General features: G+C 39.6%; 1 protein-coding gene and 1 long non-coding RNA gene across 2 annotated transcripts in view; one reads left to right on the top strand and one right to left on the bottom strand.

Moving 5' to 3' along the window:
- Positions 1-27,502, bottom strand: part of TOP3A (DNA topoisomerase III alpha) — a 40,060-nt gene extending 12,558 nt beyond the window's left edge. The window contains exons 1-12 of the mRNA XM_020967366.2: positions 27,006-27,502; positions 23,039-23,098; positions 21,556-21,629; positions 17,620-17,695; positions 16,743-16,851; positions 15,442-15,585; positions 15,035-15,205; positions 14,682-14,782; positions 11,527-11,601; positions 7,839-7,921; positions 3,324-3,531; positions 1,810-1,995 (exon numbers count right to left, since the gene is read on the bottom strand). Coding sequence (XP_020823025.1) covers positions 1,810-1,995; positions 3,324-3,531; positions 7,839-7,921; positions 11,527-11,601; positions 14,682-14,782; positions 15,035-15,205; positions 15,442-15,585; positions 16,743-16,851; positions 17,620-17,695; positions 21,556-21,629; positions 23,039-23,098; positions 27,006-27,194 — 1,476 coding nt within the window. The 5' untranslated portion in view covers positions 27,195-27,502. The remainder of the gene's footprint in view (positions 1-1,809; positions 1,996-3,323; positions 3,532-7,838; positions 7,922-11,526; positions 11,602-14,681; positions 14,783-15,034; positions 15,206-15,441; positions 15,586-16,742; positions 16,852-17,619; positions 17,696-21,555; positions 21,630-23,038; positions 23,099-27,005) is intronic.
- Positions 12,090-23,549, top strand: LOC144456879 (uncharacterized). The gene is made up of 3 exons (XR_013486070.1): positions 12,090-12,167; positions 13,866-13,987; positions 23,373-23,549. It is a non-coding gene; the product is annotated as an uncharacterized LOC144456879 (long non-coding RNA).
- Positions 27,503-27,714: the final 212 nt, after the last annotated feature.

Below are 27,714 nucleotides of genomic sequence, written 5' to 3'. Positions count from 1 at the left end.
GTGAAGTGAACACTTCTAAGAGGGTGAGGGAAGTAGGTGCTCAAAAAGACCTGGAGAAAGGAATATGTGTATCAGCCACAGTGAGGAGTGTGATACAGAATCAATTAGGGAAGAGTAAAAAGATTGCCTGCTGCATTGAGAGTCTTGCTGGGAGTAGAAACAAATGTGCAGTGTCCCACTACAAATTTTTGTTATTTCCATAACCACTATCCAGCTTTCATATAAGTAAGAGCTAAGGAGACAGATGGTAGGGGTAATCCAGGGTTAAGGCCTGGCAAGGAATATGGGGCAATTGCACAACAAAGCAATGGATCTAAGAGTAGAAAACTGTAATGGTAAAAAGTTAACTGAGTCAAGTTTAGGAAGGGAAGAAAGTGAATTCAGAGGAGCGGAGGATGACACAGGAGAGAACCACACAGAGGGAAGCAGAAGTCACAGTGAAGAGAAAAAATGAGTTGAAGAACAAGTGAGGCATATGGGAAGATGGAAAGATAGGAGGTTATAGTCAGACAGAAGAATTTTAGAATTGCTGGTCATAGAATCTCCCTGAGAACAGAAATGTTTTCGTTTTTGTCTTTGTAGCTGTAGCCTTTACTACAATGTGTAGCACACAGTAGGCATTTAATAAATGCTTGCTGATTGATTAGAAGTGAAATGCTTGTGGGTGATGGTGAAGTGAAGGGGTATGACTGTCCTCTGTGTGTGGCTGAAGTGGAGGTGAGGAGAAGGTCTTCAGAGGTGAAGACAGCCTGAGGTGGGGAGCGAAGAAGCAACATAACTCATCAGTACAATGCTGCTAAACTGTAAGAGGGCTTAGCATTACCAGAGAGAACTCTAGTAACATGTACTAAGACCTATAAAATTGTTCAATGTTTTTGTCCAGGTTATGCTGCTTTGGTGAACCCTCCTCCCACTACCAACCCAAGGAAATAACACAAGAGATAAAAAAGTAATTTGTACAAAGATGTTCAGAATAGTGCTATTTATGGAAATGTAAAATCTAGATCCAACCTGAATGACAAACAATTAGAAAATCAACAAACAAACTATGCTCTATTAAAGTGATGGGGTAATACTGAGCTACTGAAAACCAGTATGTGAAAAATGCTAACATGTAGAAATGATTAGAGGCATACTCTGTATAAAGGCTGTGCCAACCAATCTGATTTTGAAGTAGAACTGTTAATATATCACAACCTTGCTATATTATTTGGCTAATCCCCTATTTATAATATTTATTGTTCCTATGAAATTATTGCCTGAGACATTTTTTTGCTTAACATTATGTTTTTCAAGAACTAATATCAATAGAAAGGGGAATACAAGTATTTAAAATAGTAAGTGGGAAAAAATTAGGACATAAAATGGTATGTACACATAGATCACAATTATGTAAAAGATGTACATATACTTTAACAAAGACTGGAAAAAGGATCTGTAGATAGGATGGTATAATCAAAGGCACCAAATTTAAAATCTGGAGCCCTGTAGTCAGGTCCCAATTCAGACATTTCTTAATTAAGTGAATTGGAGCAACTCATTTTACCTGCTGGAGCAACAAATGTATGATACTTACACTATCCACTTTTTATGGTCTAACAACCTTCAAGTGTTATTATAATTGAGTTGCATATTGATTGAGCTTTATCTCTGCAGGGAAAGGGACAGCAAATTCATGTTTTGTTTGGTTTCTTTTTTAAAGAAACAACCTGGCCTTCGCCTAGGGCTAACTTCCCTCAAAACACAAACCCAATATATAAAACATTGACTTCCTTAGAGTTAATGAATGTCTGTGTTATTCGAACCCACCTTGTCACTCCATTTATCATATATATAAACATCCAGATAGTTTCTGGCCAGAATCATGAGACCATGAGCAAAGAAGCGCTCTTGAGCAATATCGATCTCCACAGTTGTTTCTTGTCCCTGAGCATCCTCAGAGCAACAGGCCAGGAAATGGCGAACAATAAATTCATATAGTCGCTGTTCATTCCCCTAATAAGAAATGAAAACTTTTTAAATGGGGGGGCATGTCAATTAAAATTCACCCCTTCTCCCCTTTTCAGTTAAAAATTCTGAAAGCATTTGGTACCACATTCCCTATAACACTGCATACAAATGTGGAAAAAAACAAAACGGAACTTCCAGATGTCTAAAATTTTAGATTACTTTAGAATGATACTAATGAACATAAGAGAGTCATGAAAAAAAAATGTGAGTAATCAACCTAAAATAATAATAATGGGAAGCAGTCTTATTTCATCTATGTTTTGAAGGATTAATTTAAAAAGGAAAACAAGATATAGTTCAGTTCATTGTACTAACAGTCATAATAGATATACATACACACATGTCTCACTTGTTAAAAGGAATATAACACAATTGGACTTGAAAAAGGTTTTCATTTCCCCAAAATGACTAAGCTAACATTGGTTACTGTGCATTATTATTTTTTTTTTGGGGGGGGGCGAGGACAAGGCAATTGGGGTTAAGTGATTTGCCCAGAGTCACGCAGCCAGTGCTATTTGTCTGAGGTCAAATTTGAACTCAGGTACTCTCAACTCCAGGGCCGGTGCTCTATCCACTGCACTACCTATGGCCCCAGTTACTGGGCATCATTAATCAATCACTCTACAAACTATTTACCAAGTATCTATGAAATCAGCAGTATGCTAGACCATAGCAGGAGCTGCAGAAAAAATACCTTACATAGACAGGTCAACATACACACTTGCATAGGCCAAAGGAAAGAAGGAAGCAGAGGCACAGAAGGGGCACAAGCTGGTGGACAAAAAGGAGACCAGAGGATATATATCTTGAAATGTAACAGGAAATAAGGTTGGAAAAGTGGGATAAGTGAGCCAAGTTAAGTCACCAAGCATTTTTTAAGTGCTTACAATGTGCCCTGCACTGTGCTAGGAAGGGCAGAAAAAACTGATTTGATGCAGCTGGCAACTGGACAATTATAGCCTTCAATTCTTTCTTCCTGTTTAAAAAAAAAATTATTTCAAAGTTGAAGAAGGACTACAGAGAAAATGTTAATGTGGGGCGGCTAGGTGGTGCAGTGGATAGACCACCGGCCTAGGAGTCAGGAGGACCTGAGTTCAAATCCAGCCTCAGACACTTGACACTTACTAGCTGTGTGACCCTGGGCAAGTCACTTAACCCCATTGCCTAGCAAGAAAAAAGAAAAAAAAGAGAAAATGTTAATTTAACACAAAGTAAATTCCTGCTTGCCACACTGGGATATTCTAGATGGTACAAAAAGCAAAATTAATGGGAGTGTTCTTAGCATATAACTAAAGGGACTTATCCAGACCCACCTGCAGGTTACAAGTGTATTTGGTGGGGTGAATAGGAGGATGAGCTTGATCAGATTTTTTCCCATTACGAGGGGTAGGGCCACCCCTATCTAGAATTCTCTGGGCGAAGGCTCCCCATTGTTGGTCATGTATCTGCTGCTGCACCAAAGCTGTCAGGTTTAAGTCTTGGGGGAAAATATTTGTCTCAGTTCGGGGATAGCTGATATACCTTAAAACAAAGGCAGACAGATATTTACAAACAATTCTAAACTAGTTCAACTGGCATTTGCAAAAGCTAACAACTTGAAAGAACTGGGGTTTAGCTGATATTAAAGCTAGTAGAACTAACAAATATTTATGAAATATTTGCTGGGGAGGCACTAAATGACAGCATAACACTTCAAATACCTGTGATTTTATCAGGATATGTAATTAATGATTAAGATCACAGTCCCTCTAGGATTTGGCAATATTTAAAAGCTGCTCAGGCTAAAAAATTTAATCATTCTGTAACCAACATGATGATAAGCCTCTCCAAATTGAGGCAGAATAATTTTGGGAGAACAAATATATCAGATGTATATTATACCTTTCCACCTCAGTCGGGCCTGCCAAAGCTTGTGCTCCCGTGGCACACGCACACAGCCTCTGACAAACCAGGGTCACTTCCATCTCGTGATGAAGCACTGGAGTAAAACTTCAGTGGCAGATATACAAAGATTAAATTACAGTCCCTTCATAAATGTTAAAATCTTGCAGAGGAATGTGGTCTACAAAAGGTACAAAGTGGTCTGTGAAGTCCAAGAGAGGAAAAAAAATCATTGCTACCCAATACTAGAATGGGGAGGTATCAGGAAAGTCTTCGTGAAGGAGTTGGCATTTGGAATGGGCCTAAAAGTAGGCAAAATTTCAATGGACAACTTTATTAAAGGAATGAAAGTAAATCCAGCTCAGCTTAGAAACTGAGAGGATGAGATAAGAAGGAAGAGTCTTGAATACCAGCTGAAGGAATATGGTCTTTAATTGACAGACAATGGAGAATCACCAAGAGGCAGAGTGGTACAATGGACAGAGTGCCAACCTTTGAGTCAAAAACACCTGAGTAGGGGCAGCTAGGTGGCGGAGTGGGTAGAGCTCCAGCCTTGGAGTCAGGAGGACCTGAGTTCAAGTCCAGCCTCAGACACTTGACACTTACTAGCTGTGTGACCCTGGGCAAGTCACTTAACCCCAATTGCCTCACCAAAAAGCAAAAAACAAAAAAAACCAAAAACACCAGAGTTCCAGTATTTGACAAAAACTGCCAGAAAAGCTGGAAAATGGCATGGCAGAAAGTAGGTACAGACCAACATCTCATACCATATATACCAAGATAAGGTCAAAATGGGTACATGATTTAGACATAAGCAAATTAAGAAAGCAAGGAATAGTTTATCTGTCAGATCTGTGGAGAAGGGAAGAATTTATGACCAAATGAGAGATAAGAGGGCATTATGAAATGTAAAATGCATAACTTTGATTATATATAAGGAACTGAGTCTAATTTATAAGAATACAAGTCATTCCCCAATTGATAAATGGGCAAAGGATATGAACAGGCAGTTTATCAGTTATCTAAAAAATTTATCTACAGTCATATAAAAAATGCTCTAAATGACTATTGATTAGAGAAATGTATATTAAAACAACTCTGAGGTACCACCTCACACCTATCAGATTGGCTAATATGATAGAAAAGGAAAATGATAAATGTTAGAGAAGATGTGGGAAAATTAAGACACTAACTCGTTGTTGGTAGAGTTGTGAACTGATTGAACCATTCTGGAGGACAATCCGGAAGTTATGTCCAAAGGGCAATCAAACTCTGCATACCCTTTGATCTAGCAATACCACTACTAGGTCTGTATTCCAAAGAGATCACAAAAAAGGAAAAAGGACTTACTTATACAAAAATATTTATAGCAACTCTTTTTGTGGTGGCCAAGAATTGGAAATTGAGGGGTTATCCATCAATGTGGTTTAACAAGTTGTGGTATATGAATATTACTACTGTGCTATAAGAAATGATAAGCAGGCAGATGTCAGAAAAATCTGGAAAGACACATAAACCGATGGTGAGTGAAATGAGCAGAACCAGGACACTGTACACAGTAATAGTGACATTTTGTGATGATCAACTATGACTGACTTAACTCTTCTCAGCAATACAATGATCCAAGACAATTCCAAAAGACTCATGATGGAAAACACTATCCACAGAACTGATGGAGTCTGAATGCAGATCAAAGCATACTATTTTCACTTTGTATGTGTGTGCGTATTTTTTGCCTTTTATTCTGTTTCTTCTTTCACAACACGACTGTGGAAATATGTTTTACATGATTACACATATATAACCTATATCAGATTGCCTGCCATCCTGGGGCGGGAGAGGAGAGGGAAGGAGAAAAATTTAAAAGTCACAATCTTTCAAAAAATGAATGCTGAAAATTGTCTTTATATGTTATTGGAAAAAAATAAAATACTATTTTTAAAAAGCCATCTAAGTTCAAATCCTATCTTTGATACCTACCAACAAAGTAACCCTAAGTCACTTAACCTCTCAATTTTCCAGCACTGCCCCAAGCAACCCTCTAAGATTAAAGAGCTGGAGAATAGTTACTAATCCGCACTGGCAGAGGGAGCACCCTCACTGGGAAGCCCCCTACAATTGATGAAATGATAGATCTGGACTGGAAAAAAGAAGACTAAAACAAGTGAAGTATTTTAGGCAGAGGACTTGACAATCAGATACGTGCATGAGAATGAATAATCTGGCATCATTATGAAAAATTGGATTACAGAGGAGAGAGAGTTGAACTAGCAGAAAGTCTCAGAAGGCTATAACAACAATTCAGGTAATAAGAACCTAACTAGGTGGGCGGCAATGGAAACAGAAAGGAAGATATGGATATGAGATATTATGGATGTAGAACTGATAGGATTTGCAACTAGCTGGATGTAGAAGGTGAGCAAATGGTAGTGCCAAAGGCAGAAAGAGGCAAGTACAAAGGAGGACCATGTGCTTTAGGGAAAAGATATATCAACACTGGACAAGTTTAGTGTCAGTAGGACAACCAGGTAGACCCCAAATCCCAGTAATTTTGGGATATAATTTTGTAATGTGGTGAAAAGCAGCAGGTGTTTCATCAAATAATCTTATTCAAGTACGTAAAGGATAGCTTTGAAATACAGGTGATAGCAGAAAACACAATTGATAGCAAGTGAGGATCACTGGCTCACATTTTCAGCCTGGATACCAACTGTGATTCTGGCCAGTCACTTAACCTCTCTGTGATTTAGTACTAGAGAGCTGGAAGAGGCCTTAAAGATGATCTAGCCCAGAGGTTCTTATTTTTTTGTGTGCTCCTCATGGAGCACTCTGGCAAGCTGGCGAAACCTAAAGATCCCTTCAAACAATAATGTTTTTAAATGCATAAACTACATCCGTTTGCAAAGGAAACCAATCACACTGAAATACAGTTATCAAAAGACAAAGTCAGAGATGCCAGGTTAAGAACTCCTCATCTAGTGGCAGCTAAGTGGCACAGAGGATAGAGCGTTGGTCCTGGCGTCAGGAGGAGCTGAGTTCAAATCCGGCCTCAGACACATAACACTCACTAGCTGTGTGACCCTAGGCAAGTCACTTAACCCCAACTGCCTCACCAAAAAAAACAAACCAAAACCCAAAAAAACAACTCCTCATCTAATCCACTGCCTCCATGCCTTCATTTTACAGGAGAGGTCATCCAGCTGCTTAGGCACCTTGCCGGACTCAAACCCCGGCTCCTAGTCCAAGGATGTTTCCATTCCACCACTGAACCCAACCACTGCCTCATTTTTCAGGTGAAAAAATATCTCTTAACATTTCAATTCAATTCAGCAAGCACTTATTAAGGACTCAATATACACCACAAACTGTCCTAGGGACTGGGAACACAAAGACAAAAACAAACCAGTCTCTACCTTAAAGGAGCTTATATTCTACAGGAAGGAGGAAGAGTCAACACATACACAGGTAAATACATACAAAATATATACAAAGTAATCTTGGGAGCAGGGGTGGGTGAGACAGCTAACACCTAGGGAGATCAAGAAAGGCAATGTCTAAGAGGAGCCAGAGATTCCAGGACATAAAGGGGAGGATGAAGAACATTTCAGGGACATGGGGGCAGCCTATGCAAAGGCTTTAAGTTCACTTTAAGTTCTAAAATGCTATGATTCTATAGCTATGCCTGAATAAGATAAAATATACATTTGCTCTCTCAAGTTCTAGTAGGAATATTTTGCAATTGATAAATAACATCATTTATGTACAGTAGTGTATGTAAAGTAAGTGGAAAAGGTAAACAACAAGTAAAACCTACATTTTCAGTTCTATATGAGAGTTGCTGTGAAAACCAGATGGTCCTTTGATGTTTTACCATAAGATTTGTTTCTTAAATATATAGTTCTTGTAAAGGTACACTAAACCTTATCTCTTTAATCCAGAATACCTACCCCTGAGTATAAAGCTTTTCAGCAATTTTCATGGTTTCTTTGGCATTTATCTTCAACTTTCGAGAAGCCAATTTCTCAAGTTCCTGTTACATGAATAAAAATTTCACATTAGGAAACACTGCATAAAACCAAGGGTAAAACAGCTAGAAAATTCAACCTTGAAAGATAGTCCGTTTAATCAACATCACTGCAGCTATCACTTTCTACACTTGTAGCATGGAGAAATAAAAAGCACTACTGATTTGAAGAAAGTTAGAAGGATGATAACCTGGGACTATGCCATCTGAAAGTTGAAAGAACCTATTAAAATTTTCTGATATGGATAAGTAGCATCACAAACTTGCTATTTTTTAGACAATTTTATTGGCTATAGAATTTATTAACAGCATCACAAATAATAAAAAGGCATATTTATAATTAAAATAGCGTATCAGCTGTGAGAAAGATCATATCCAGAGTTACTTATAATCATCAACTGCAACTACTGACTTCTCCACAGAAACTGGAAAGTTAACCCCACCATTCAGTTCTCTCAGTATAGCAGCAAATTCTTCCCAGAATTCTTTTTAGTGTATTTTTTCCCCAGTTATCTGACACATAGGATAACAGTTAATCTCTGTTATCTCAGGAAACATCTCTTCAGTCTATCTCAAAAATGAGTTTACTCACTCAAGTCTCCCAGGAAAGAATATTTAGTCATTTTTCTCCGTGATTAATGCAGGCTTTTCCAACTGTGACAGTTAACTCTCTCCTGATAATAGTTAAACTATAAATCCTCAAGACTAGACAAATATCTATAGTCGGGGCTCAGGGGGAAGAAGTGGAACTAATTGAAGCTGGTGTTATATGCTTGTTAAAAAAGAAATTTTATTTACAACTATTTTAATGGGGAAAATGAGAAAGAGGAAGACGGAAAGTTCTAATTCAGAAAGAAAGGTGAATCGGTGGAAGGCAAAGATATAGAAGTTTCACAAGGAAAGAAAAAAACAGACATCATCCTAAGGCCATAAATCACCTCTCAGCAATACTCTGCCTGATCTGAAACCCCAATGTTCCATTCCTGATAAAATTTCTAAGACAACCTTATTAGTGACATTGAAGAAACTAGACATAAAACCTATATAGGAGATACAACAGAGAAAGAAGCTATGGTAATTGTGTGTAAGAGACTTATGAATTAGCAGGAAGATAAAACCCACACATACAGGAAAACTACCTGAGAATGCTTTTAGATTTTGTGTGCCTTTTTGTCTGTCTTTGACCTTCCTGGGGTGGTGCCATGGACTATGGAATGTGGAATAGCACATACACCATCTGACTCAGTTGCTGTGTTAGTTAATTTGGCTGAATTACTTTTTTTCTCTTACTTTCTTATTTTTATTATAGGGGACAACTCAGTAGGGACAGAGAGAGGGCTACATTTGCAAATGAAGTTATTAGAAAAACAAGATATGGGACAGCTAGGTGGCACAGTAGATACAGCACTGGCCCTGGAGTCAGGAGGGCCTGAGTTCAAATCCGGTCTCAGACCAGACACTTGACACTTACTAGCTGTGTGATCCTAGGCAAGTCACTTAACCTCAATTGCCTTGCCAAAAGAAGAAAAAAAAAAGAAAGAAAAACAAGATATATCAATAATAAAAAAAAAGAAGAATGCTTATACTTGCAAAGACACACCCAGGAACTATAAGAACACAATTACAAAAAAGAATGTTTATAGAACAACAGATTTCAATTAAGAGAACTAGAATGGGGCTCAGATGAAGAATGAGACATACATTTTTTGTTAATGACAGGGTGGACATGTGATTTTGCTTTCCTTTGGTTATTTGTTTACAAGACTTTTTCCCTTTTTCAAGTTATACAGGGAGACTGGAGGAAGAAGTGGAATTCAGTATGGCTAATAAATGTCAACTCAAAAAAAAAAAAAAAAGAGTATAAGTGAGGGTTTGTACAATCCAGCCTAGGATTGTACAAAAAGAGCCAGCTCTTTTACCAGAGCCAACTCTGGTAAATAGGCTGGAAGGCTTGTCAAGTGCTATGATGATAGAGGTGGTCCAGCCCCGGGGTAGGGCAAGGACTGATGAGAAGGAAGACGAGAAATCCAGTGCTAGAAGCCTGGACAATTCAGGATGGCTTGAAACCTACCAGCCTTCTGAGAGCAGATACACTAGAGGAGATAGAGGCCAAGAGCAGGAGCCCAGGAAACCAAGACAGTGCAGACAACTATGAAGCTCAACTTACATATTATGTTTACTTTCTTTGCGTCTAATTTTACTTTAGGAAATTATGGGAATGTTGCTTGAATCTAAGGTGGAAGCCTGTTTGAGGATGACCTGAAGAACCAGAACATTAGAAGACAGACTTCGACGACATGCTCTGTGTATACAGTTGTAGGGTGAGAGAACTGTGTGAACCAAACTGACGCCATTTGGTGACTCAATTCTGGATCTAGCTCAGTTTCCTACCCTGCCTCCCACCTTTTTGGAAGGTAATCCGGGTTAAGTGACTTGGCAAGAGTCATATCAGCTAGTAAGTGTCTGAGGGCTGGATTTGAATTCAGGTCCTCTATCCCCTATACTGCCTAGCTGTCTCAGTTCCTTTTCTGTTCAATTATGAGTTTAGTGAGAAAACTTTATTACATTGTTTGAAACTAGCCCTGAATGGTTGGGAAGCTGCTGCCTACCTGCTGCTTGGAGACTCTTAATTAAGGATCCAGGTTATGCTGACCAGAAACCCAGTCAGATCCAAAGACTAATGCAAGAAGTTTTCTCACAATTACACATCTAAAATAACCCATATATCTTATCTGAAAACTGGCCCCATTCTGATCAGTTACTGTTCTTTGTTCTTTTGATTGAATACAGACACTTTGGGGGAGGGGGAAGTGGAACACCTCTTTTTCTGCTTTTAGGGAATTGCACCTGTTCATAATCCCCCCTCCCAACTTGGACAGCCCCATATCTTTCCTCCAATTAGAAATCAGATTACCTAATCTTCAATCCTGGTTCATATCCTATAAATTGTTTTCTTTTAATGCATAAAAAATCTGTTTCCCCTTGTATTTGTGGTCCAGTGCCAAGCTGAGGAGCCCTGGTCCTGATTTATTATACAACTGGCATTATTGCTTAATAAACCGATATGCTCAGCTAAGTTCAAACCTTTGTTTACTCAGTTATTTCAGATTTCACCAGCCACAAAGGAAAGAGGTGGCTGTGCCACTTAGCACTAAAAAATTCTGAGGTGCATGATGAAATTAATCCCTATATATATAAAACACCCTACCATCACTAAGACCACCCTACTTTTAACATAGTTCCTCAGGCTAAATGTTTACGTGACTTCTCTTTTCAATTTGTCTTGGGTTTTATTTTAATTCACCTTTACAAAAATATTAGGCATTAAGGACACAGGGGTGGAGAGTTCAATCGTTATTTGCCCTGAATTTTAACTCCTTTGGATTCAATCCTAGATCAAAAGTGTTTGAGAACCACTTATTTAAGGAAGAACCGTATTAAAAAGATCCTGGTCACTATCAAGTGATGTTTATTTAGCTCTCTTATAAGTAGTGATACTTTAATCATATTTCTACCCTACAAAAAGACAGTGAAATACCACTTCTTAGTAACTTAATAAACTAGAAGTTAACATTTAAAAAGCTAGCTAATACCACCTAGACTCCACATACCACAGTATCCAAAGGCAGGGGCCTCCATCTGCTCTTCGGTTTAGATCCAACTTCTACCACTGTGGCTACTGGATCCTGAAAAGTCAAGAAGAAAAAAACAAATGAATCTTTTATTACAATGTCTTGATGAATAGGTGATGAGGATCCTCTCCCTTCTACCTGCTCCCTTGATCACATCCCATCCTGTCTTTTACTGTAGATAGTCCCTCATCATCACCCCCCAACACCCCTGACCCATCTCTAATCTTTCCCTAGGTGCTGGTTCCTTCCCTGCTGCCTACAACTTCACCCAAGTCTCCCCTTATCCTTAAAAAAAAAAATCAATGGACCACACAATCTCCTCGAGTAACAGTCTCATCTTTCTCCTCCTCTTCAGAGTCAAGCTCCCAGGAAAAAATGTTTACGTTTTTACGTTTCCATTTCTCCTTTCACTTACTTCTCAACCCTCTGAGATCTTGTTTACAACCTTATCTCTCTCCAATGGTGCCAATGATGTCACAATTACCAAATCCAATAGCCTTTTCTCAAACCTCAACCTTCTCAATCTTCTTTCCTCTTTCACTTCTCAGTGAAATTACTTTCTTCTTCCTGTCTGACTCCTTTTCCTGTCTGGTTTATCATACACATCACACTCCCTACATGTAAGTATGTAACAAGTCTCTGTCCTGGCCCCCTTCTATTTCTGGTCTACACTTTCTCAGTATGGGGGGGCCTCATCAATTCCCATGGGGTAATTATCATCTCTAGGCAGTTTATACCAAGATCTACATATCTACCTCTCATCTCCTGAAAGGTGGTTAAAATAAATGTCATTCAAAATCCAGAGGTTCCAGGTCAAGAACCAAAAAGGAAGAGTTCACGTACTGGATTTATGTATAGTGTCCTAAAAGTCTTCATGAATGTTAAGGTTGATGAGGTCACCAAATAGCTTAAGCTGCACTGAGACTTCTGGGGACAAAACTTAAAACTGCATTAAGACTTTGAGGACACCCTGTATTAACACCCGGTCTCTCTCCTGAGCTCCATTCTTGAATCTCTACGGGATGTTTCAAACAGACTATCCATTAAATACCTTAAACTCAATACTTCCAGTCCCTAATGACAACATAAAAAGCTGAAGAAGAGCCCCACTCTACCACATATACTGCAGCAAGGATATAAAAAGGACACCAGAGAAAATAATGACCAAGAAATCCAAACACAACTAACAGTAAGCACCTCTATCCAGCCTAGGATTGTACAAAAAGAGCCAGCTCTTCTTCCAGAGCCAACTCTGGTAAATAGGCTGGAAGGCTTGTCAGTGCTATGACAGAGGTGGTCCAGCCCTGGGGCAGGGCAGGGACTGATGAGAGGGAACACCAGAAATCCAGTGCTAGGAGCCTGGAAAATTCAGGATGGCTAGAAACCTATCAGCCTTCTGAGAGCAGATACACTAGAGGAGATGGAGGCCAAGGGCAGGAGCTCAGGAAACCAAGGGGGTGCAGATAATTATGAAGCTCAACTTGTATATTATATTTACTTTCTTTGTATCTGATTTTACTTCTACAAATACTTCTGGAAATAATAACACCTTGAGGAAAACACAGAGCCTCAAAAGCTCAATTATTTTATTTTTCTTCACAACATTTCAGCAAGGTAAAAATGGGGCAACAAATGTCAATTCAATTCAATGAATGTTCAAGTGTTTCTTATGCACAAGGGTCTGTGCTATAACTTGTCTGAGATCATATGCTGTTTAGTGGATAAGTAACCAAGTGCAGAGCATAATGCCTGGCACACAGCTGTTGTTATTTGTCCGTGGTTCTCAAAGAGGACCATGACATCAAAAAGGTGATGCCACGATTTAACAAATGAATTGGATTGAAGTGAGGTAGGGCTCACCAGCCTCACTTTCTCCTCTGGAGCCATCTGGGCCCAGTGGTAAGATATAGATTAGGATGACTGGAGATGGCCCCTAATGCAGTGGGAGACCTTGGCCTTTTTAAGTTAAGGTCTTTCCCAGATCTCAGTTTGACTGAGGCAACACCCATTCAATGATTAAGGCTAGGTAAGAAATGAGGCGAAGAATGGCCTTCTTTTACCTAGTCAAAAAAAAAAAATCAATCTGGTAGGGGAAGAAGACCCTTAGGGTTTCTGGTCAAAACAGAAAACAGTTGCTATTTATATTCACTCTGAGCTATCAGGACCCAAACAATGACCAGGTGGGGCTGGGGCTGGGATCTATTGTTGGCCAATCAATGAGAGCCAGAGTGATTTGGGTTTCTTTTAAAGAAAGAAATTTAGCCTGTAGACTCCAAGATATCTTGCAGAAGTTTCAAAATGTATATTCCTTTGGGCAGAGCACCTGCAGGTAAGGGTAAAGTACCCTATGTGGACAGAGGGGAAAGAAGGAGGAGAGGAACGAGGAAAGGAGAGGAGAGAAGAATGGAAAGAAGGAAGGCATTGCACTGGCACATAGCAGGTATTAATAAATGCTAGTTGACTGACTGACTTGGGATAAAGCATATATCTCAAATTAAAGCTCTTATCGTTTTCAAAAGTGTTTTCCCTTATATGATGGATATAGGTTTTGGTCCCAGACTTAGTTCTGTCACCAACCAGCTGTGTGATTGGAACATTCATTTCATTTCTCGGGCCTCACTTTCCTCTTTTGTAAAATGAGATGGTCTGAACCAGATGCCCTCTGAGATCTCTTGCAGCTACACAATCTCGACTCTATGATTCAATAACCACTCCACAGTCTCATTCTGGCTAGTCTTTAGTGTGTCCTACTTCAGGAAGCTGAGTTTCACTTGCAACTTCTGACTTCTCGCATCTGCTCCCAAATTCTGACAAGCCCAAAGCTCTGATCTGCAGCTTGACAGCTCAAGAAGGAATCTGTGGGAAGAGAAGCAGGACTTTCCTCTCCTTCTCTCTTCCTCTCCTAGAGCTGTTTCCATGCAGTTCTAGTTCCCTTGGTTCACTAAACTCAGCAGGGATGTCCAGATCTGCAGAACTTAAAAAAAAGTAGAACCTGATGCTTGGGACTGGGAGGAAATGCAGCAGAATCAAATAGTAACAGTTGCATAAAACATTCTGCTAAATCAGAGGAAGTAGTTATGAAAATGTTCAGTTTGTTATTCTTGAATCACAGAGATTTTAAAAGGATTTCTTACCTCCATGCACATCTGATAGAGGACGAGACACGCTGTATGATTAAAGAGACGATGTCTTTTCCAGCTGAAGTCCACAACCCCATCTTCATGCTCATGAGTCACTGCATTAGGACAGGGAGGAAAGGGAAAGATAAATGAAAACTGTTATAGTCAAATGGGTAGAAAGCAAAACTGAATTAAAGCGAGAATGAAAGGATTGTGGATTAGACAATCTAAGAGCTTTCTGACATTGAGAAATGGCATCCCAAACTAGCTGAACATAATAAGCGTAGGTATATGATGTTTATAAGACCTGTTGAAATTCATTTCCCACCTGGATCATGCACATTCCAACCCCTAAATTACTCTTTTACCTTTAATTTTGTGGAATGTCTCTGGCACAAAAGCTTGGATGGCTTTGAACCTTTCTACTACAAATCCCAATGTTGGGAACTGACAGCTACCGTAACTGATCAGCTGCTCTGCCAATACCTCTGGAAAGATTTTCTGAAGTCTTAAGGTCTGGAACCTTGTGAAGGCAGCACCTGGAGAGCAAAGGAGTAAAACAAAGGAAAGAAAATAATGAATGTTAAGATCTAGGTCAGTGGCACACTTCATTTTCTTGCTAAGCTTAGTTTTGGTTCCTCAACCAAAGGCATATTTCAATGTCTCCAGAATGGACTACTACCCAAATCCTGACAACAAAATAGGACTGTGACATTCCTAGCCTGTGACCATGGATCTCATATGGGAAAAATAAAAGGAAGAGACGGCTTCTCACCTATCCTCAGGTCTAATTCCTGCCTCACATCCACAGCATCGCTCACTCTCTGATCAGGCTCAGTCAGGTGCTGACAGGCCGACCTGACAGCATGTGCAGTGATTTCAGAGAAGCGGGCTCTAAGTACTCGGAGATTTGGTTTCACTGTCAAAAAAAAAGAGAGAGAGAGAAAGAAAGAACAGATAACAAATCCATACACCACAGACTGATTCCACCTTCTCCTCACACAACATTTTCTTAAAAGGCTGAATTTAAAGTAGTTTGATAGTTTAAAGTCTATCCAACTGAATCTGCTTTAATAGTCATTTTATTTCACTTAATACTTTATGGAACAACACATCAAGCATTACTGTCTTTCAGGTTAGCTCTGAGTCTTATGAGTTTTATGGAGGAGAAAACAAAAAACAAAAAACAAAAAACGAGCTAGTTGTTTCCTCTAAATTGGATGTGTTATTACAACAAAGACAATACAGAAAGGCAACCAAACTTTGAGATAATGTCTACAACATACAATTAAAGTTTCTTGTAAACAAAATTATAAAAGTGGAAAATAATGGGTAATGCTAGCCAATCACACTATTAAGCAGTTTTGTTCAGTTGATTTCAGGGAACATACTTTGTGTGGGGGGTTTTGTGGGGTAGTATCTGTTAACACAAAATGTATTAGTTTTTTAAAGTAAACTTTAAAAAACATTAAACTGGCTATGTTAGAAACAAAGGGAGACTGAAAGGAAAAATATGTTGTCTTTGGGGTCAGCTATTAACCAAGATGCTCCTGGCAAGTCTCATTACTGAGATACAATCTCACTTGTCCTCACAGATTTTTGTAGAGAAGAGAGAGTAATCTGCCAATTAAATAGACTTTAGGAATTTTTTGATTGAAATGAAAAGACATGCACAAGGGCAGCTACGTGGCGCAGTGGATAGAGCTCTGGCCTTGGAGTCAGGAGGACCTGAGTTCAACGCTGGCCTCAGACAGTTGATACTTGCTAGCTGTATGACTCTAGGCAAGTCACTTAATCCCAATTGCCTTGCCAAAAAAAAAAAAAAAGACATGCACAGAGGGTCCCTGCTCTAATGGAGTTCACCATCTGCTGTAATATGGGATAATAATTCTTCCTTCCAAGAAACAAATAAAGAACAATATACACCAAAAAAAAAAAAGAAAGAAAGGAAGAAAAGAAAACAATGCAAGAAAGTGAGCATAGTGTGAGAGCTGGGGGCATTCAGCAACGGTCTGATTGAGAGAGTTTGAGAGATGTGCATTAAATTTTTAAATGTTATACAGAGGTATTATTTACCAGCTTTGCACACATGGATGATTTCAAACCCAATGTTCTCTCCCTCTCGATCACAATCAGTCCAGATTACCAAAGACTGGCACTGTCTGGCCTCTTTCTCCAGGGTTCTCTGAAATATGAATTTGGAAAACTGTTGATAGCACAAACCCATAAAACAAATAATTAAGCCAGTAAATGAAACTGTCATACTTTACCTTATCAGACTAAGCAATGAAGCGATGGATTATGAGCACAACATTATAACTAAGTATACCAAATCAAAACAAATCATGAAGTATTTATTAAACATCTACCATGTACCAGACACTGTGCTAAGTACTGGGATACAAAGAAAGGCAAAAGACAATCTCTACCCTCAAAGACTCATCTAATAGTGGGATACTACAGGCAAACAAAAATGTACAGGACAAATCAGAGATAACCTCAGAGGGAAAGCACTAACATTAAAAATAACAGGGGGAAAAGGCTTCTTGCAAGAAATGGGATTTGTAGTTGAGACTTGAAGGAAGCCAGGAAAGCTAGAAGGTAGAGGTGAGAAGGGAGAGCATTCCAGGCAAAGGAGCCAGGCAGTGAAAAATCCTCAGAATTCAGAGATGGATTGACTTGTGTGAAGAGCAGCACACATTCTGTTATGACAGCAGGTTCAGTCTAGGGATAGGAGCTTAGATGTAGATGCAGAAATGATTGTTATGTAAAAACAAAAGGCATTATTAATAAGACTTATTTTGCTGAAAACTTATTTATTAAAAATTTATTTTGTTATTATTCTATTAAAAAGATAGAATACAAGGTTTTGGGGCCCTAAAGTTCAAAACTGCCATTGCTCAGTAAATGTTTAAGATCCTGCATGACAAGCCTTCTCAAAGGCTCCTCCTACCTTGATATCGACAAAGTTCTCTGGGCAGTATTTTTCAATTTGAGCTTCAAAAAGTACAAGAGGGTTACAGCTCTGCCTAGAGAACAAACAGGTATAGAAAAATATATCAGTGGAATGGATAAGATAAGCCTGATTTAAAATCAAACCCATGAAATAGTTTAGTCTTCAATTAATCCAAGAATACAAATTACTGAAAAAGGAAATCTGTCATTAAATAAAAACTGCTGGGAAGCTGTCTAAGCAGTTTGGCATAAAATTCAATTAGACCCAAAACAAATCATCTGCCATAATACATTCCAAGTAGATCATCCCTCTAAATATAAAAAGTTATATCATAAAAAACCAGAGGAAATGAGAGGTCTGACCTTTCCAAACAGTGGACAGAAGAAAAGTTCTTAACCAGCAATGAATGATATAGTGAGAATTACTAACGACAAAACAGATCGTTTCAATTTTATAATAATAAAAAGCAATGTAACTATTAATAAGAAAAGATAAACTGAGAAAGAATCCTTACACTAAATATCTCTGATTAAGTCTAAAATCTAAAATGAAAAGGGAATTGGCACATATTTATGAGATTAAAAGGTGTTCTCCAATAGTTCAATGGTTATGGATATGGATAGGCAGTAATCAAAGGAAGGAAAAAAACTTTATCAACAAGCTATAGTCCCAGGGTCAACCATTCGTAAATTTTTTTCATCATCTCAGATAATAAGAAATGAAAATTTAAACACTTCTGAGATATCAACTTATATCCATCAAACTGGCAATAATGGTCAATACAATATTGATAGGGAAAATATATCTCAGAAATTCACTGCCATTAGAACTGTGAATTGGTCTCATCATCTAGGAAAGCAATAAGAAACTACACAATAAAAGCTTTTACTTTCTTTTCTTTTGGAGGGGGGCATTTACTTTGTATCTTTTTTACATTAAATTTTATTTTTTCAATTAACAAAAGTCAATTTTCTTTCCATTTCACTCACCACCATTAGAAGAAGAAAAACAATATCCTTTAACAAATATGTATAGCTAAGCAAAAGAAATTCTCACATTGACTGTGTCAAAAATTTTATGTCTCTCTGTGCCCCCTGAGTCCATTATCTCTCTGTCAGGATGTAGGTAGCAAACTTCATCTTTGGTTCTCCGGAAGCATGGTTGGTCATTGCATTGATCAGAGTTCTCAAGACATTCAAAGTTTTGTTTTTATAGTGTTGTATAAAACGTTTTTCTGGTTCTTCTCACTTCACACTGCATCATCTTATACAAGTCTCCCCAGATTTCTCTGAAACCATCTCCATCATTTTTACAGGACGTAAGTATTCTATTACATTCATATACCATAATTTGTTCAGCCATTCTCCAATTGATGGGCATCCTGTTAGTTTCCAGTTCTTTGCTACTACAAAAAAAGTTGCTATAAATAATTTTGTGTGTGTATATATATATATCTTTTTGCTCTTCAATAAAAACTTAAAAAAAAATTCATACTTGACTAAAATGTCCCTATCCTTTAATACCAAGATACTATTGTTGTTAGTGTGGGTCCTTCCTTCTGAAAATACACCATGACATCAGGGAGGTGATGCCATGACATGCAAGTGAATTGGATTTAAGTGAGGGAGTGTTGTGCAAAGTCACCAGCCTTACTTTCTCTTCTGGAGCCATCTAGGTCAGTGGCAAGATATAGATCAGGACGATTGGAGATGGCCCTGGATGCACTGGGGGACCTAGGCCTTTTCAAACTAAGGTCTTTAACACGTTTCAGTTTGACTCAATGATTAGGGCTAGGTAAGAAATGAGGCAGAGAATGGAATCTTCATCTAGTCAAAAAAAAAAAAGTCAACCTGGGAGGAGAAGACCCTCAGGGTTTCTGGCCAAAACAGAAACAATTGCTATTTACATTCACTCTGGGACAATCAGAGACCAAACAATGACCAAGTGGGGCTTGGGCTGGGACCTATTGTTGGCCAAACAAGAAAGCCTGAGTGATTTGGGTTTAAGGCAAGGTCCTTAAGAAAAAACAAGGTTTCAGCGTCAAAATTTACATTCCTTTAGGCAAAGCACCCTCAGGGAAGGGTATGATACCCTATGTGCACAGAGAGAAAAGAAAAGATGCCACTGCTAGGACATCAAAGACAAAGAAAGGTCTTAAGTCCACCACATTACACCATTACATACACAAAATATTTCTAGCACTTTTTTCCCCCTCTCTTTAAATCTTTGTGAGAAAGGCTGGCTCATAGGTTACGGGAAGGGGGAGGGATCTATTCAGAAATGAAAGTAATGAAAAACAAAAGATCAGTAAAAAAAAGTAAATTCTTATAAAAACATTAAAATATTAAGCTTTCCCTATAAGAAAGTATCTAGCTACAAAAAAAATTCAAATATATATTTATAATCAATCAATGAACATTTATTAAGTATCGACTAAATACCAGGCTGCAAGGTGAAGAAAGTTGGCCTTGGAGCCAAGAAGACTTGAGTTTAAGTACCACCTCTGACACATAATGGCTATGTAAATATGGGCAAGTCACTTGACTTTTCAGTTCTCTAGGCAATTCTCTAAGACTAAGTTGCAGAAAAGGTGCCAACCTAAACTGGTTGGGAGAGTTTCCTCATCTAAGAGCACTAAGAGGCTAAGTGACTTGCCAACAATCACAAAACCAATGTGTGTCAGAGGCAAGACGTGAACCCAGGTGTTTCTGGCTTCAAGACTCATTCTATAAGTACCTGTGGGAACTGGCTTGTATTTAGCAGCCCACCTGCCCCAGAGACACACTTTTCTACGTGCCAACTGATGTTTCTTCTCCCTTACTAGGCTTTTTCCTTAAATGTATGGAATAAACTTATATGCTAAATTGTAGTGAGGCAATTGGGGTTAAGTGACTTGCCCAGAGTCACACAGCTAGTAAGTGTTATGTGTCTGAGGCCGGATTTGAACTCAGGTCCTTCTGACTCCAGGGCTGGTGCTCTATCCACGGTGGCACCTAACTGCCCCTTAAAGTGGGTTTTATTGCCACAATACCATCATAGTCTTTCCTTAGGGGCCTTCTGAAGATAAAATCTTTATTAGATCTTTAATTCCATCCCATGGAAATGGCAACATTAGCTAGTTAACACTACAGTGAAGATGAATGTATGTGAACCACTCATTAATACTCACAGTCACATGGAAGGCCTAAGATAACTGTGGCAGAAAGGTGGCAGAAAGAAGTCCAGAGCTAGGGATGCTGTAAGTGATCAGAAGCACTCACTAAAAGGTACAGTCACACAGAAGCCAGAATTGGGGCAGAGCCCAGCTCAATTTCAGAATTCTTGCCAAGGGCTCCCCTGAATAAAAACCAACGTTCATTTTAAGTCCATATTTTAAAAATTGCTTCAGCTCAATAAACAAGTCCTCTGGATTAAAAAAAAATATCTAAAAGATTCAAGTTTTCTGCTCTTTTTAAAAACCCTTTCATTCCCCAAATAGAAACCAGAAGTTCTGCAAAAAACAGGAAAATTAGCTAATTCAAGAGAATGAAATGAATTGTGGATTACACACTATAATAATTACCATTCCAAACAACTATAGACTAAAACAGTAGATAAGATATTTTTGTCTTTCTCTTGCTTTAGATTGAACAAATCCTATGTGAGGAGAATACCATTTGAGACAAGCATCAATAGTCTCTCTGGAACATTATATTTAAGTAAAATAAATACTGAAACAAAATTCTTGAACTCCTCTACATAAAATGTGTAATAAATGTAATTTCTCTTGCAGTTATGGGCAGTCTCTAGAACTCCAAAACTCAAAATACTATAACCCTAAGTATCTGATAAAGGTTTATACTCCCTGGGTCCCTTAGAATTTCTGCTGTATTTCACAACCCTCTGCAAAGTGAGAATGCCCACCTCCCTCTTCCCAGCTGGGAGAGTACTGACCATTTTCTAAACGGCATCTGGAAATCATGAGCAAGCAAATGTCCAGAAACAGAAGTCATTACCATGGTTACATTCTGTGGGGAGATAGGGAGAGAAGAAAAAAAAATGACTATGGCATATCTATTTCTTTAAATTAAAAAATTGTAAATTCAATTTTATTTTATTTTTAGGTTCAAATTCTCTTCCTTCCACTCCTAAGAAAGCAAAAAAAAAAGTTATAATTGCATATAATCAAGGGAAATAAATTCTCACATTGTTCAGGTCCAAAAAAACCCCCCAAAACAAAAAACAACCAAACCAAAAACGAAAACTATGTCTCATTCTGCACTCTGAGTCCATCAATTCTCTATCTGGAGGTGGACAGCATGTTTCCATGAGGCCTGTGATTTGTGGTTGTTGACCAGAGGTGTTAAGTCTTTCAAAGTCATTTGCTTTTACAAACTATTGTTCCTATAAATTGTTCTCTTGGTTCTATCAACTGTGTTTTGTAATTACAGAAAAAGTGCTCTATTAACTAAATAATCTATTAGAATAAATCTTTCTCCCGACACTTTTCAATGAATACTAATAAAATCACCACTCTAGTCACTATAGGCAAACTAACCTTTTCCATCATTTAGGAATTCTTCCAAGTAATGGAGATGGTCAGAAGTAGCTCAAGCATCTTTTTCTATATGAAGTCTTTCCTGTTCTCTACAACTGTTAGTTTGCACCCTTCTAAACTACCCTGTAGTAACTACTTTGCATATATTAATTTATTATTTATTAACTTTCTATTTGTGCTATATAGACATTAGTATGTTCAAACATAGAAAGCAACACAACTACTGAAAGGAAAAAAATGACCTATTGGACAGCTAGGTAGTAATGTGAGTAGTGTGCTGGGCCTGCAGGAAGACCTGAGTTCAAATCTGGCCTCAAGACACTAGTTGTCTAGTTGTGTCAGCTTCTGTTTGCTTCCATTTCCTCATCTGTAAAATGGGGATAATAACAGCACCAAACTTACAGAGTTATTGTGATGATCAAATGAGATAATAATTGTAAAATCCTTAGCACAATGCCTGGCACATAGGTAATAATTGCTCTATATAAATATTATTATTATTACCTATCAGCACGAAAATGTTCATAGCAGCTTTATTCATCATAGGAAAAAGCTTAGGAACAACATGGTTGATATGACTAAAAGATGAACAAATTATGTTATACGACTTCATCAAAGGAAATGACATATAAAGACTGCAAAGAAATACGGGAAGAGTTATAAAGGAATGCAGAGTTAAGAAAGCTGGATTAGAATATATCAACTACAAATACATAACTAACAAAATCTTAAATGATGCACAGAAGCAAACACAATGTTATTATTTTGTTAAAGGTGATTATATACATATTTCTTAAAACAAATTGTGAAAAAAGGAATTTATGATCCAATTGTGGTACATTTAAAATTTTTGTGTGTGCAAAGTATTTTGGCACCTACCTGGTCATACAGCTGATAGTCAAACTCATAGATCTTATTGAATTTGGACAATCCTTCTCTCTATTTAAAAAGAAAGAAAAATGAAGGGAAAAAACCAAGATGATGTAAAACTTAAGGCTTTTCAACACAAAAAGCAACAAATGTAAATCACTTGCAAATGAAAAGCAGACCAAAATTTTAAAACACTGTTAATTCTAACTGACTCCCAAAACAAGATACTTGATTGTTTTCTTTCCTCCCTTTACCTCCCCTACTTCCCTCTCCTACAAATTTAAGGTCCATTACATCCCTCAACTCCTCCCCAAAACATCATTGTTTCTTTCTTTCTTCTAAGGTGCCTAGAGGTTTCAAAGCAGTAACAGATGACTAGGAAGCTCCAGCACCATTTGGTACAAAGAACACTGTCCTAGGAGTCAGGAGAAATGGCCTCAACTACAGCTCTGCCAGTAATTTACTATGGGAACTTACAAGTGACATCACCTCTTTGGACCTGAATTTCTTCATTAATAAAATTCTGAAGTTGGAATAAGTGATATCTAACAATTCTTCCAGCTCTAGCATTCTAGCATTCTATAAATGGAGGTCCTGAAGAGCAGCATCAGAGGATCATAGATTTAAACCACAGAAGCAGAAGAGACATTAGAAGTTATCTAACCTAACCCCTTCATTTTACAGATGACGAAAATAAGGTCTAGAGAAGAGAAGTGACTTGCTTATATTTACAGATGCAGAAAGTAGCAGAACCAGGACTGGGCTCAAGTAGGCTGTCTGCTAGCACCTCCCTGCCACTCCGAAGCTCCTCTCCCCCACCTCACTGAGTGACCTCTCCTTTAAGGCTGACTCTATCCAGACATATCACCCTATTCACATTCTGGAAATTACCAATCTTCCAGCCCCCAGAGTCATTCTCCCTGTAATCCAGCCTCTCTCCCTGCCATGATTCTTCAGGTCATCACCCCTACTCTGGTTTCACTTTCTTCACTTCAGAATCTCTACCTTTTACTTTACACTGTCCCTGACCCCTGAATCCCCAGTCCCATTGCTACTCATCCCTCTTAAAATCCCAAACCTGAATTATTCCCACTTTCTCTGCTGTTGCTTGCTGGATCATCAACACTCTGGATGAAGTCACACAACCACCACAAATTTGTTATTCAGTCTCAAGTGGACCCTCACTACTTCATTAAACAATCCTTTTCATCTCTATCAAAACATCACCAACCACTACTTCACACCTCCTCTTTCCTAACCACCAGTCCTCCCTCCTTCTCAGCAGAGAACACTGAATCATATTTCACAGAAAAAACTGAGGCCATCTATTGTGAAATGCTGATCCTATCAATCCCCCCTTTCAAATCACCTCAGCATAATCCCCTCAAATCTCCTTCTTTGCTTTAGTTTGGGAGAGAAAAGACGGCCCCTCCTGCTGTCAAGAACAAACTCTGCTTATATCACTGAGGCTCTCCCCACTCTTCTCTTCCCCAGGAAATTGGACCTTTAATTATGTCCTCTCTCCTTAATTTTCAATTTCTCTTTATCCACTAGTTGTCTCTTCCATCATTAAAAAACTCACTTTGACTCTACCATCCTCTTCAAACTACAATTCTATAGCTCTTTCTTTTCATATCAAATTCCCACTGGAGAAGGGGGTATGATCTGTGAATTTTAAAAAACATTTTGATAATTGTATTTCAATATAATTTGTTTCCATTCTAATCCTATGTATTTTATTTTATGCACTTAAAAATGTTCTTAGTCCTTAGACTTTATCATACTGTCAAAGGGGTCCACGATACCAAAAAAGGTAAAGAACCCCTATTCTCAAAGAAGTTGTCTATATGACTTTGACTTTCTCACATTCCAGCACTTTACAAATCCTTGCAATCTAAATTTCGACTCAACAGAAACTGTTCACAGGCGTCAAACTCTGAGGCTGCAAGCCAGTGGCCTGAACCAGATTAAAACGTAATTTTAAAATGTTTGATAAAACAAACAAAAACACAGTAAAATACTTGTTCAGTTGTGTCTGATTCGTTGTGACCCCACAGACCATGGCACACCAATACTGTCCACAGGGTTTTCTTGGCAGAGACTGGAATGGTTTGTCACTTTCTTCTCCAGTGGGTTAAGGCAAACTGAAATTAAATGACTTGCCCAAGGTCACAAGTCCAAGCTAGTGTCTGAGGCTGGATTTGAACTCAGCTCTTCCTGACTCTAGGCCCAGTGCTCTATCCACTGAGCCACATAGCTTCCACACAATACAATATAGGTAATATTAACTTGTGGTTTTCTAAGTCAATATGTATCTGAGTCTGATCCCCACTGCTCTTCCAAGATCACCAATGATCTCTTTGTTGCTAAATGCAATGGTTTCCTCTTAGCTCTCACCCTTCTTGACCACTCTGCTGTGGTTGCCATTGATTACTTCGTCTTTCTACATCCTCTGTCTTCTCCAGGTTTTCATAACACTAATCTCTACAGTTCTCTTTTGCCTGTCCAACCAAATTTTCTCAAGTCACTCTTAAGGGATCAACATCTACATGCCATCCCCCAGTGTACCGCAGGGCTTTATCCTGGGTCCTCTCCTCTTCTCTATCTCTATATGTTTTGTCTCAGAGCCAACTACCATCTCTATGCAGATGACTCCCCGATCTACTTATCCAGCTATTCTCTCTCTCCAGAGCTCCATTCCTACCTCTCCACCTGCCTGCTGGACCCAGCTAGCTGAAGTCCCCTAAACAGCTCAAACTCAAAAGTCCAAAACAGAACTTATCTTTTCCTCTAAACCCACCCCTCCTAATTTCCCTACTTCTGTTGAAACCACCATTCTTCCAGGTTCAGAGCCTGGAAAGTCATTCTCAGCTCTTTACTGTCACTCACTCCTCCTTTCCCCCCAATATCCAATCATTGGTTTAGGGAGTGCCAAAGGGAAGAAATTCCTTCAATCAGAGAGACTTGCCCAGGGTCACACACTCAATTTAGAGGACAAGATAACAAGTTACTAATAGGCCTAAGTAGTCACAATGGTTTGGAGAAACGTGGCTTAGGGTACCGAGAGTTTCAGTGATTTATCTAAAATCACAAGGCTATCATGTCCTGGCCAGACCTAGGCCAAGCTACCTTCCAGCAACTGGGTAGCTAAAGCTCTAGGCCCTGAGTCAGGAAAACCCAAATTCAAATCCTGGAGTTAAGAAGTTGTTGTTTTTCAGTCCTTTCAGTCATGTCAGACTCTTCTCAAGTCTTCACGGGTTTTCTTGGCAAAGATACTGGAGTAGTTTGCTATTTCCTTCTCCAGCTCATTTTACAGATGAGGAAACTGAGGCAAACAGGGTTAAGTGACACACAGGGTCACACAGCTAGTAAGTGTCTGAGGCCAGGTTTGAACTCTGGAAGATGAGTCTTCCTGACTTCAGGCTGGGCACTCTATGTACTGTGCTACCTAGTTGCCCCAGGAATTAAGAAGACCTGAGTTCAAATCTGCCCTCAGACACTTACTAGCTACGTGACCAGGGGCAAGTCACTTAGCTTCTGAGTGCCTCCGTTCACCCAACTGTAAAATGGAGATCATAACACTGTCTACCTCCCAGGGCTGTTGTAAGGACCAAACGAGAATAATTGTACAGCAACTTGCATCTAGTAAGAGTACTATGTAAATGTCAGCTATTAGGATGATTACACCGAGCTGAAACCTGCCTCCTTGCAGATTATGTCCCCTATGAGTCCCCCACTCGAAACAAGAAAACAAAAAAGCGTGTTTCCCAATGCAAATCAATTATTTCCTAGGTTGCAAAGCCAGTGATTGACAGCTGTAGGGAGCGAAATGGAGGGGGAGCGCTGGGCTTGGGAGCAAGGAGTTCGAATCCGCCTCGGTCACTTCCCGCCTGGGTGACTCTGGGCGAGTCACTTACCCTGTTTGCCCTGTAGGACGGGAACGAGCCTAGCACCCCGCTCTCCGGGGGTCACTCACCCTCCGCATCCTGCCGCCGGATAGAAGGTCCGCGATGCCTTTGGCCGCGTCGTTCTTCTCCGCCACACACAGGACTCGGCGACTGCCTCGGAGCGCCACCTCCATGGCGTCCCGGGTCAGGGGGCGGCTCTGCAGCCCCGGCAGGCTCCGGACGGCGCGGAGGCCCAGGCGGACAGCCGGGAAAATCATGCCGAGGCAGCGGGCCCGCGGCCCCGGCCCATCGCCCCGGCCCCGGCGCCCGTCCCGAGGGCCGCCGGCGGCTCAGCTCTCCCGAGTCCCCACTTCGTCAGCACCACGTCGACCCCCGAGCTCCGGGGGGGACGAACTAAACTCTCCGGGACAAGCCCCGACGGCTCATCCTGACAGAGAGGAGGGCGGGCCCTCCCAGGCGCGGACGCGGCCCCCGAAGCCTCAGCTGCCAGCCCGGAGCTGTTCCCGCGCGGCAAAATTCCAGCCCACCACACTCAACTTCCCGTCGCTACTTACTTGGAACTACAACTCCCAGGATGCCTTGGCGCGCGGTGTGGTGGGTTTCCTAATCCACTGGCCACTCAGCTGCCTGTAGTTCCCAGTATCGCGAACTACAACTCCCAGGATACCGTGGCACACAGCACAGTAGTCTTGCATGTCCACCCGCTATCCTACTGCCAGTCTCCCAGTATCGGGGACGACAACTCGCAGGATGCCCTGGAGTGTGGTGTAGTTGCTT

The sequence above is a fragment of the Phascolarctos cinereus genome, unplaced genomic scaffold, assembly GCF_003287225.1.
Source record: "Phascolarctos cinereus isolate Bilbo 61053 unplaced genomic scaffold, phaCin_HiC Scaffold_4;HRSCAF=312, whole genome shotgun sequence".
NCBI classification, from domain to species: domain Eukaryota; kingdom Metazoa; phylum Chordata; class Mammalia; order Diprotodontia; family Phascolarctidae; genus Phascolarctos; species Phascolarctos cinereus.
The sequence above is the reverse complement of the archived record's forward strand: the minus strand, read 5'-3'. Positions and strand labels throughout refer to the sequence as shown.